At 32.6% G+C, this 13087-nt stretch overlaps 2 protein-coding genes across 4 annotated transcripts in view; both read left to right on the top strand.

The window, feature by feature from the left end:
- Positions 1–2179: 2179 nt before the first annotated feature.
- Positions 2180–13087, top strand: part of LOC120774809 — a 45618-nt gene continuing 34710 nt past the window's right edge. For all 3 annotated transcript variants that reach the window (XM_040104607.1, XM_040104609.1, XM_040104610.1), the window contains exon 1: positions 2180–2372. The gene's annotated coding sequence lies outside the window, so the exon portion shown is untranslated. The remainder of the gene's footprint in view (positions 2373–13087) is intronic.
- LOC120774810 (pH-sensitive chloride channel 2-like) lies at positions 8223–10316 on the top strand. Its single transcript, XM_040104611.1, has 2 exons — positions 8223–8349; positions 8412–10316. The coding sequence occupies exons 1-2, from the start codon at positions 8277–8279 to the stop codon at positions 9827–9829; spliced, it is 1491 nt and encodes a 496-aa protein (XP_039960545.1). The 5' UTR covers positions 8223–8276; the 3' UTR covers positions 9830–10316.

A 13087-nucleotide genomic window follows, 5' to 3' on the forward strand; every position in this document is an offset into this window, starting at 1 on the left:
TGTTATTCACATATGTAATTCGAACTTTCTCTACATGTGTACAAGCAGTATCGCTGAAGCTCAGTGATTAATTGAGGATTACACGGGATCTCACATTCCATGTTATATTTTCCTTGGTTTTTGAAAGAATTCATCTAGTATTTCATCAACCGACAGATCAATATCCCTATGCATATTCATTGATGCTAGACCATTAAGCCTATCTTGACCTGTCGTATTTCGTAAATAGGTTTTAATTCTCTTTAAACTTGAAAAACTTCTTTCCGGTGATGCTATTGAAACAGGCAATAACGCCAATATGCGTAAAATCTTGAAAACATTCCCAAAAGACGTTTTGTTCACTGCTCCTAAAGCTTCGAGAGCATTCCGAAAATGCTTGCTTGAAGTTCGCTGTTTCCATATTTTCACCTACGCACGAAAGTTTTGTTCTGAACAGTAGATCATAAAAAGAAAATAATAGGTTGTCAAAAAAGTCTTGCGGTATTTTCGCTAGTTGGCGCTGAAAGCGCGTAGTTCTAGTTTTATTCGTCGCATCGGGTCATGCTATACCTTTTTGGGAAGCTCATTTCACGCGCTAACACGTGTTTGATTGATTGTCGTTTCTTTTAAGTCGTTCGTGAGTTATAGCGTCGTAAACATGGAGCAAAATAAAGAGAAAATACGGCATATTTTACAGTACATCTCAAGCCGCCAATAAAATTTATGCAGTTTATGGACCCGATACAGTTTCCATTTCCACCGCACAACGATGGTTTCAACGTTTTCGTTCTGGTGTAGAGGTGGTCGAAGATGCGCCACGCTCCGGAAGGCATAGTAGCAGTCGAAAGAGATCAAATCATCAAAAATTCATTTCAATTTCAATAAAAAAAAATTCAAGAAAAATACCGCAAGACTTTTTTGACAACCCATTATTTCTCGAGCTTTTTTTTCGTAAAACCTTCCCCAAAAAATTTTTCTGTATCCGCCACTGTTCGTTGCACTTAGTATTTTCATCTATAGTCAAGCCGACCTTAAGAATATAACAAAGAAAAACAATGAAAATACTCACCTTTTACCAAAAACAAAAATCTAACGATTCCACAACTATTAATTAAAAAATCAAAAGAAATACTTGAATCTCAGAGCAATATTACGGCGATCAATACTTCTTTACTTCACAAAGTCAACTAATTGATCACATGCCTTTGTCTACATTTGTAAATATTCTCTGAAAAGTAACGGTATATTTTGGGTAATTCCGCACTTACTAACTGCCCTTGCATAGGCCTACTTAGTAAACTTATCCCTTTTACTCAAAAGTTTATGTAAATAAAAAAGAACAAAATAGAATGTTTTTGGAAAAATATGTGATCAAATAGTTGACACACTGTATGTATGTATTAGGAAGCACGGTGCCTATAATTCTCAAGTAATAACAAATTTTAAAATTATGGCTTTTTTTCATTTTCTCATTAACATTGAAATTAGCTAAGCAAATTATATGCTCTTAATTTTACCAATGTTTTTTATATTACAATAAGTAACCACTTAAATACCAGGACAAACATCATGTTTGCATGTGTTTTAAATTGAAGTGTGAAAACTTTGGATTGCACTGTAGAATGTAAAATTGGTTTACACCATGCAATATTTTTGGGGCGAAAAACACAACACAGAAAAATAGTGATTATGGTATATTCCATTCTTGGGAGAGAAATTGTTTGGATTCAAGGCAATTGTTTGAAATTTTTGTTCTCAACTGCCAAATATTGGACATCTGAACTAATAATTGCAAGAGTCTGTCAAAACGCGCTTTGATTTTGGCCATTTTATATTAAAAATATTATATTACTCGTATACTCAGCAAAATAAGGGAATCGATGAATTTTATTCCGTAATAGTATTAACTGTTGTTTCATAACATTTGCCAAATCAAACTAGTTTGTGAATCACATTTTTTTATACTACAGACAGCTACCATAAATTCGATTTTTGAATGAAATAACGACGTTCACGTTTATCTGAACAAGCGGTTTAAAAATGAAACGTTATTGTGACTGCCATTTTACTAGTCGCTGTCACAATTCATATTCATGATATAAAAATTCTGCTTCCTTGCAGAGCTTTGTTTTTTTCACTCAGAAAGTTTTTGAAGTCAGAGGTACACAAACAATTGTCACCTACTTTCACATCCTCCATATAAAGCAGTAACATACAAGTACTTAACACGCAGTAGGTTCTTTTTTAGCATAATCTTCGTTGCTAGAGACGGATGTACTCAAAAAATGCCTAAGGGTGCAACACTTCAGTTGATGCGTTTAGATTCATTCTATCCTTTGGCTGCTCTTTATTTGTTCATTTGATTGCGCCTGTGCTTAAGGGACGCGCCCGATGTGAGTTGATAAGCTTGCTTAGTCTTTTATTGAATATGGTGAAGTGCGGTTATAACACAGTTATTTAAGGATATTAACATATATTTCTTGAATTATATATAGAAATTTTGCTATAAAGTAGTGGCAACTCAAAATAAAACAGATTCCATTATGATATTCAATAATCATATTTAATTATGTGTATTATGAAGAAGAAGGAAAGCAGTTATAATGGTCAAAATCGATTTGAACTTCCAAAGTACATAGTTATACATAACAAAGTGAATCGTTCGTCGGCCGCTTAAATCATAAACCAGAACAATATTTACATATATACCTAACTTCTACATATGCATGCATATATTAACAAAGTAGTGTTTGGCGAATAAAAATTATGTAAATTTATCGGTGTGAAAATTTTGTTTACAGTGTTTTTTGCCTTTAATAATTATTTAACACGAACAATGAAAAATGAATGACTACGTAATACTAGTGTAGTGTATGTATGTATATATGTATGTACATATATGTACAAGAAAATATGTATGCACTAGATCACACATACATATGTAAGTTCTCAATTTCTACACTACCACCATATTTTAACGACCAGTCAATTAGTGAAAAAATAAAATAATATACATACATAAATACAAGGACTTTCTGCTGTTTAAAAACATAATTTAAAGTATACTAATGTACATACATACATATAGTATATTCATAGTTTTTGTGTACATAATCGGAAGTGCATTTTTTCGTGTGGGTCACATAAGCAAAAATGGAGTATTTTATATCTAACGAAGATAATCTACTTGACATATGTACATACATTTTCTCAATCTTTGTACATGTACTACATAAATGAAGAGCATAGATGCTGAGGCATATATAAGTTGTTGTATGTGTATGAGTACATATGACCGTATTTATGAAGCACGTGATGTGAAAAGATACACAGTAAAGTGTGTATTTGAGTATTATATAAATAACATCTCACAGTTAACCGTTTCCAACCAAGGTTGATAACCATTATCAAAAGTGTGCAATACAAACTGAATGTTTCGGTGTTACTTATTTTTAACTTTGGATGATTGGGGAGTGCAGGTAATGAATAAATGTTTCTCTAAGCGGATGAAAAGAAAAAAATTATAAAAAGAATAAGAGCATAAAACGTTTACGGTGGATTCTTTTTTATTTATTTTAATTATGGGACGTGCAACATAATAAGAAAATAAAAATCAGTAGTTACACACATTAATCGAAAGGAGCGATTGGAATTTGCCAGGTTGCATATTGGTTTTCCTCTTTCTTTTTGGAATTCAGCAGTTTGGAGCGAAATATAAATCAAATTTACATGGGCCTGATTGAAGAACTTATGTGCGACGCCCCCAAAATAAATAATTGGACCCAAAGTATACAAGCAAGACGGTTAAGTTCGGCGGGCGAAGTGTTATGGTGTGGCGTTGCTTTACGAAGCATAGTGTTGATCCTATAGTGCAGATAACAGGCAAGCTAGATCATCTCGTATCGTTTTTGGAAGACTTACCGTTATCTGTATACACCTCGGCAGTTTTCCAACAGGACAATATGCCCTGCCATAAGTCAGGGTCTCTGATTCAGTGGCTTTAAAATCAGGCAATTCCAATGCTGAATTGGTCTGCCTTATGCTTCTATTATGTTTTTTTTTATAAGTACTAATTTGTTTTCCTTGAACATTATTTAGTAAATGTTGCTGTATACCTATACTTCAATTCCTCCCGATATTTTTCTTTTTTTTCTTTCATTTTCTGTTAATCTTAGTGCACATAGGAGGGTTTTTTTTTTTATGGATACGCCAAAGGTGGGTGTAAATCTTCAAAAGATATTGTTGGCCCGTACCAACAATTATGCCCGATTCGCATACAGCGCATACGTGCTAAAGCACCACCTTGTCCACAAACCTGTGTTTCCCTGCGGAACTACCTGTAGGCTTTCCTTCGCAGGGCAGGTATTGTTTATGTATATAACAGCTCCTTTACATTTATTTTCTTGTGGTGTCATAGGTTTGCAGCATCTCGGGACTGCACTCTCGGTCTTACAGCGATTTCGTCTTCTCGAACCCTTTGCATAATATACGCTATTATCCCACATACAATATCCCATGCTAGATGGGAAGTTAGCATAAAACTTACTACGTCCCTTGAACGTATGGGTAGGGGCTTTCCTAGTTTATCGGAAAGTATTTGCCTTTCGTTTTGGAAGCGGACACATTCCACCAGTACGTGGTCTGCTGTTTCAATATAATTTTCGCAGTGCATGCAGAGAGGAGATTCCACATGCTTGAATTTATGCAGATAGCTTCTGAAGCAGCCGTGGCCAGATAGAAACTGCGTAAGGTAGTAGTTCACCTTCCCATGATCCCGCGTAACCCATTCTCTAATATTGGGTAACAGAGAGTGGATCCACCTTCCCTTCGTTGAGTTGTTCCATCTCTCCTGCCATTTCTGGAGGCATTTCTCGTCGATTTTTATCAGTTCTTGTCTACATTGGTTGGGTGATATGTTAGCCCTCATATTTCGGACTGATGAGCAACGCTCAGCTGCTATGTCTATGGGGAGTCTTCCCGATATAACATGGATTGCATCATCCGATACTGTTCTGAATGCACAGCAAGTTCTCAGTGACGCCAGTCTGTGTACCGAAGCAACTCCTCTCATATACGAGCTATGTCTAATAGCAGGTATGGGAGGGTGTGCTAATTAGTGTGCCATCCCTGTATAATAACTCCACGATTACCCTCCTCCCGCCCAACCTCTGCAGACGTGTGAAATTAGACCGGCAAGATAATTTTTTAAGCGCCGAGATCAATATACATATATAATATAGTATTTTTAATTTCAAAAATGGAGTCAGATAAATCAAATGTGCAGGAATAAGTATTAAAATCTTAATATGGGATGATATGATGGGACGGAATGGTTCGATTAGTTCAAAATACATATATTAAAATTAACTTTAGATAGGTGAAAAGAATTGCAAACTATTCCATTCAGGGTGTTTACTAAGAATATAATGCCCAGCATTTCAACACAACTAGTAAGTGTAGGTAGTTTGATATGTTTTAAACGACTAGTGGATAAAGGTAGACTTAACTTAGAATCTCATCGGAAATGCTTTAAGACAACAGGTAAAAAATATTTCATATGTTAAAATGATTTCAAGTTGAGAATATAAATCATACACCCGACTTTGATAGTTGACTGGATCGGGTAGTCATATCGTTTTTTATTTTAAAAATAACTTGAAATGCTGCCAAAATAATTTATGATCGAATATTCTTTACGCCATACAAGATCACAAATAAAAGTTTGCAACACTAAACAAGTAAGGAAGGTTCTGTTGTAACCGAAAATTTTATTCTCTTGCAACTTGTAAGGATAAAAGCCGGGGAAGGTATTTGAAGGTGTTGGAAAAAAATCATATTGAACAACTATTATACTCGTTAGCAACATGTTGCAAGAGAATAAAAATGTAGCGAAAGAATTCAACATTCGTTATTCGACGAAAATTACATTAAAATCATTCCCAAACTTAAGGGGCTATACCAGTGTGACACTTTCAAAAAAAATTTGTTTTTGCTTTTTCGATAGCTTATACGTATATATTCAAAAACTGAAATGAAACTAAAATCGGCAAGGTCGTATGTATCTTGAATAGTTTTTGAATGGAAGCGTTCTAAAAAGCGACCGCTCAGAGGTGCAAACATATGTATGTACATATGTATGTATGTATAAGTGAAACTTTAAACGCGTTTTTCTCGAAACGACATTTTTCAAAATTGCTGACATCATAACTCAACGAGAAAGTGACCGATCGATTTCAAATTAAAACTGGGTATAGTTGAATACATTTGCTATACAATGGACTACGATCTTTTTGTTTGGTTGAAAATTGTCAGTTTGGCATTAAAAAAGCGAACATTTTTTTCGTAAAAAAACGATTTTTTTTTCAAAATTACGCCTTTTTCTTAATTTTTGATATTTTTCAAAGATCGTAGTTAATTGCATTGAAAATATATTTAAGTTTAATAAACATTTTGAATTTTTTTGTTTCTGCTACTCATTCGACCGGAATCATGTCAGCAGTTGAGGCACTTTTTTTCGGCACTTCTGCAGACAGCACATAACTCCGTTATTTTTCAATATTTTTGTAAAAAAAAAAATTTAATATAGCTAAAAATATACTTTATTACGTCCATAGAACGTCGAAACATTCAATCTAGTACTTTCTTTTAAAAAAATTCACGAAAATCGCCTAATTTTTCATGCGTCATACTGGTATAGCCCCTTAAATCGAAGATACTATATTACACTTAGTAATCATATCACCCCTATTGTAAAATTCGGTATTTAGTGGGATGCGGTTTTCAATACATAGCAACTGCAATGAATTACACCGGTCAGCAAAAAAAATATTTTTTTTGGATTTCTGTTCTCATGCTTTGATTCTGATTCTAGTCATTGAAAAACACTTAAATATTAATCTTTAGTTCTTTAAGTTTGCTATTGGCTGATCTACATCGATAAGTATGTATATTTGGGGTTTAATACGAGAGAAGAATAAAATAAATACAAAAAATATGCACTTTTAGACAGTAATTTCTTGTTATTTTACATTTATGTATTATTATTTATCACACATCTTGAATAAAAACGACTCTTGTATCTAAAAATAAGTTTCCTAATTATAATCTATAGTGAAATTGTAGAATAAATATAAAAATCAGTCATTTCTGCTTAAAAATCGAAAAATTGCTCTAATTTCTACGAAAGCAAACTTTAACCGGAAAAAAAAATTTTCCTTATTTTTGTCATAGGAGAAACTAAAATTTAACATGTAGATGTCAGGCCCAAAAATCGTGTTGACCTGTGTTATATATGTACATAATTGAGTTTTACTAAAAAATTTATTTTTTTTTATCATTATGAACTATTAAAACGGATTGTAGTAATATTACAAATTTCCATTACTTCATGAACTTTTATTAATTTATGGACTTTTATTCGTTTTTTCTGTATTCATGGGAAACCGCCACTTTTAAATACGTATCCATAATTGCAAGCCTATATTTACAGGAAAATGCTATTCCGAGATTATAATGAAAGTTGTAAGCTTACATTTACTTTCAGTTTCATCACATATGTACATATGCATGTATCTTCTACTTGAACCAGGGCCAAAGGACATTTCTGTGATATAAAATCATGAGTTTATTAGATGAAATGTGGCTTTTGCCATTCCATACGCAAACTACATATTTTAAATATACATACATGCATATAAAAGACATATTTTATTGTATTGTATTGTATTGCATGGTATGGACTATACATAAACACTTGTCCGCTTCGCGTCATTTCTTCCGATTAATGAGGAGGTGTGAAAACTGTCAACAGCATTGCGCTATCAATTCATACTTAATTCATTTAATACCAACTGCTTATAAAAAACACTGAGTAAACATTCTCGGACGTGTAATTTTAACATATGTACATACATACTATACGTACTTACGATTTATACTTAAACAAATATGAATGATAACAAGCAGACATGATATCATTTTCTATAAGATAATTAATCGCTGAGGGATGGCATTTTATTATTAATAAGTTTTGGTAATTTGACACTGAATAGAAATAAACGAAAAACCTGATAAGGTTCGAGTAATTTAAGGTTGTTTACAGATTAGCACAAAGTTGTTAAACACAATTTATCTTTTTCTATTGATAACATATGTTATGGTTTTTTAGCTTTTGTCATGCTTGATATTAAAGGAAAAGCTATTTTAAATCATTTTTAAATTTGCTTTATTACATAGAACAACTACGTAAGAGAGTCGACTAGAAGTGGAAAGGAACTAATTTTATTGTATTAATAAGAATGAAATTTCCATTGGTGCTATTGCATTACTTGATAATTTGTTTGACTCTAGTTTTGGCAGCAGTCGTTCCAGGTGATTTGAAATTACAATCCTAGTATGGGAATAATAAAGAAATAACTTATAAATTCTCGTAGAAGAATGTGTAAAAACCTCAAATGAAGCAATATCAATGCATATAAACTCCAGTACAACAAAAACACAGACAACCACGTCTTGTGCCGCGCTCGATAACGCAGACTCACTAACCCAAACCCAATTGATTTTTCGTCTTACCAATCCATGTCGTTTTGATCGATTTGACAGACCATTTCCAGTACTTGAAAAAAACTCTGTAGCCGACCAGCCATCAAATATTTATGTGCGGATTTATATTACTGATATACAAATAATCGATACCAATGACATGCAGTGTAAAATATTTGGATTTCTACAGCTTCGTTATATGGACCATAGATTGGCGTTTGGAGAGTATGCACCAAAACGTTTGCAACCGATACTCGGTGATTCACAACTGCTGGATCGCATTTGGGTTCCACATATAATATTTGCCAATAAGCAAAATACAGCTATCTTGGAAACCAGTGAGAAAGATATTTTAATTATGGTAATGCCAGATGGAGTGTTGAGCATCTCCGCCCGAATAGAAGCATCATTATCTTGTTCGGTTGCATTAAATAAATTTCCTTTTGATGATCAACAATGCTCTGCGATTATAGAAAGTTGGTTGTACAATTCTTCCGAAGTAATACTACACTGGGGTGAGGAGGATGCGATCGAAATTGATCCAAATATACAGCTAATAGATTATGAATTAGAATATTCTTGGCACAATGAAACAATCTTCCAAACCAGGAAAGGAGACCTGCGATATACGTTACTGGGTGGCAATTATAGTTCGATAAGTTTTACTGTGTACCTAACGCGCGATTCGTTGTTTTATACATTTGATTATTTTTTACCTTCCATTATGCTTGTTGGAATTTCTTGGGTCTCATTCTGGCTTCAAGCGGATCAAACACCTGCACGTACGACATTAGGCACAAGTACCATGTTGTCGCTCTTCACGTTAACTTCTAACTACGAGAAAAAATTCGAAACAAAAAACCATGCACAGTTCTTTGAAGTTTGGTTTTTCGGTTGTACGTTCTTTATATTTGGTAGCCTTATGGAATTTGCTTTTGTAAATACTATATGGCGCCGAAATAAATGCTTGAGTCTGAAGAAAGTCAATAGCAAATATATTTTCAAGTCGACTTTATCCCCAAAAGTTATACCACAAAGTAAGATCTATGATTGTGAGACAGACGGTCGCATACACTTCATTAATGGCAATATTTGTAATCAGTCAAAGAATAAAGGGCATATCACCGTTTTAGAAGCCGATGCAAATTTAAGTGCAGAACATCAAGAGAAAAAAACTAGCAATGATTCATGGGCGACGATGACACCTCATGAAGTTTCACTTTGGGTCGACCGGAAAGCAAGATTTGTGTTTCCATTATTGTTTATCATATTTAATGCCATTTATTGGACATTCGTTTATTGTTTGTAGTTCAGCAAAACGAAATAACAGTTAATATTAATTTATAATAGTAAAATCTTCAATACAGACAATTGAGATTTAATTTTAAAGTTATGATGTGTTAATACAAAAAAAATAAAACTTAATTTATCAAAGTGACGATAATAGACACTTATTAACAATTATATGTGAACTCCTTTTCATACGGTTTGGTTGAACCAAATATGTACATTTGTATACATATATAATATATATAAAAAAAACATGTGAAAGAAAATTCAATTATTTACAAGCCGTTTCGATTTTCTTTCGAAGCAAAAGTATGCAAGAGAAAATATCGTGCAAAACTACAGTTTGTTTACAGTTGCGGCACTGACATATTATGCAACATAAATATTAAACCAAACCTAACGAGCAACAAATAAAAGAATTTTAATTTGGTTGCACCGCAGCTTAAAAAATAAAAAAGGTCCATACGGTCAGTTTGTGGTATTTTACGGAGTTTGTACCGCTACTTTATACAATAAGCCATGTCAAATTTAGTGAAGATATCTCTTAAAATAAAAAGTTTTCCTTACAAAAATTTGATTTTGATCGTTCAGTTTATATGACAGCTTTATACTATAGTGAACGGATATCGGCGGTTCCGGCAAATGAGCAGACACTTTGTAAGAGGAGGGCTTGTGCAGAATATCAGACTGATACTTTAAAAACTGAGGTAATAGGCCGCGTATATATTGACGTTCTCAGCTAGTCACATACATACTATACATATATCATCTGCATACATTTTTTATATGGTCTCCAACGGATGCTAAACACTTCGTGGAAAACTTAATGTTTAAAATTTTTAAAATTTTTTTCATCTAAACTTACATTCAATAGAATTATTAATATTTTACGAAAATGTTGGTGAGTGTTTCTTAAATTAGTTGCCTTTTCTAACCCTTAACGAATAAGGCTTGTGGTATGAAAGGCGAATTTACTGCAAACATCTTTTCCTGATTTGTTTCACTGTCGCTATGCGTCTTTACAGAATCAAAAAAAAAGTTTGACTCTTGAATATTAAAATCATCAAGCCATTCTAGCAAATAGCAAATATGTTTCCAACTCTTTCACGCTTTCCAACCAGAGAACTTACAACTTCATTAACGTTCTCTGTTCAAACTGTCCAAAATTTTTACTTTTTCACTTAGATTAATTTTTAATGGCTAACTCTTTTCTTTAGACCTTTGCTTTATTTTTATTTTTAATTTTTGTAATACTCATGTCAAAAGCAATTTAGTAAGCGCGTTGAAAAAAGTTGTGCTCAAAACTATGTAAAATATTTTGAAAGAAAATATAAAAAGACTTCATGTAAACGAAAACGGTATAATAAAAAAACATGTAAAAAGGAGATCACTTTTATACTTTTCTTTATTTACGAGTGTTGTTATCCATTGTTTTGGCACGATCTATATGTTTTCTCTGTTGTAATTGAGAAAAATCTAAAAATTGCCCCATAACGTTAAATTTAAGTTGTCAAACTTGTTTGTGGTATCACGCATTTCAACTCTGTATCATGAGGTTGACTAGAACACCAAAAAAATTCTATTCAAAAATATAAGACGGGTAAATAAATTGTTTTATATATAATTTTAAATTATTTTAATAAGTTTTACAAATACATAGAAAGTGAAAAAATGTTTGAGCTTGTGCAGTAAAATCCTGAAAATGGACGAGGCAAGCAACAATTTGGAAACAGTAAAAATAAAATTAATGGATGTGTCTCGAATATTCCTAAGAATTTACTTTTTGAGAAAAATTAAAATTTTGAAGCGTTTTTCTCCTCTTCAGGCATTTATATGTTACCCATTGCGCTAAAACGGTGTTCATAATATTCAACACCACCCTAACAACCAGAGATCCGCGCCAGGTCTAAGGCAAAAGGTAAAAAATGTTTTATATGTTAAAATGATTTCAAGTTGAGAATATAAATCATATGCCCGACTTTGATAGTTGACTGGATCGGGTAGACGTATCGTTTTTTATTTTCAAAATAGCTTGAAATGCTGCCAAAATAACTTATGATCGAATATTCTTTACGCCATACATGATCACAAATAAAAGTTTGCAACACTAAACAAGTAAGGAAGGTTCTGCTGTAACCGAAAATTTTATTCTCTTGCGACTTGTAAGGATAAAAGCTGGGGGAAGGTATTTGAAGGTGTTGGAAAAAATTCATATTGAACAACTATTATACTCTTTAGCAACATGTTGCAAGAGAATAAAAATATTGCGAAAGCATTCTACAGTCATTATTCGACGAAAATTACATTAAAATCGTTCCCAAACTTAAATCGAAGAGATCATATCATCTCTATTGTAAAATTCGGTATTTATTGGGGTGCGGTTTTCAATATTTAGAGTTTGCCAAGCTATTGCTACTGTAATGAATTATATAAGTACATAATTGAGTTTTACTAAAAAATGTATTTTTTTTAACGTTATGAACTATTAAAACGGGTTGTAGTAATATTACAAATTTCCATTACTTCATGAACTTTTATTAATTTACGGACTTTTATTCGTTTTTTTCTGTATTCATGGAAAACCGCCACTTTTAAATACGTATTCATAATTGCAAGCCAATATTTACAGGAAAATGCTATTCCGAGATTATAATGGAAGTTGTAAGCTTACATTTACTTTCAGTTTCATCACATATGTACATATGCATGTATCTCCTACTTGAACCAGGGCCAAAGGACATTTCTGTGATATAAAATCATGATTTTTTATTAGATGAAATGTGGCTTGTGCCATTCCATACGCGAACTACATATTTTAAATATACATACATACATGCATATAAAAAACATATTTTATTGTATTGTATTGTATTATATTGCATGGTATGGACTATACAAGTACATAAACACTTGTCGGCTTCGCGTCATTTCTTACGATTAATGAGGAGGTGTGAAAACTGTCAACAGCATTGCGCTATCAATTCATACTTAATTCATTTAATACCAATTACTTATAAAAAACTAAAGTTAAAATAATTTAAACTGATTTTTTTATAAATCCGGTACCAAGGAAATTGAGAGCTTGTGGTTATGTTCCATCAGCTCTTTCAGTAAAACAAAATGATCCTTAATTAAATGAGAATAATTTATGAATCTGAAGCAAAAATTTTTTAAAAACCATTCACAAAATTAACAATAAAACTTAGGCTAACCTGCTGTTAGGAAGTTCCACTGGATTTGAGAGATAACGACGGCTTTTTCGTATATGCATTCCGTT

This window comes from Bactrocera tryoni, chromosome 4 (genome assembly GCF_016617805.1).
Source record: "Bactrocera tryoni isolate S06 chromosome 4, CSIRO_BtryS06_freeze2, whole genome shotgun sequence".
Taxonomy (NCBI): domain Eukaryota; kingdom Metazoa; phylum Arthropoda; class Insecta; order Diptera; family Tephritidae; genus Bactrocera; species Bactrocera tryoni.

Bases quoted from the DNA above. Each gene is read 5' to 3' on its own strand.
- LOC120774810 (XM_040104611.1), top strand. From the start codon at position 8,277: ATGAAATTTCCATTGGTGCTATTGCATTACTTGATAATTTGTTTGACT. The intron at 8,350-8,411 runs GTGATTTGAAAT...AAATTCTCGTAG, and splicing joins TTTGGCAGCAGTCGTTCCAG to AAGAATGTGTAAAAACCTCA.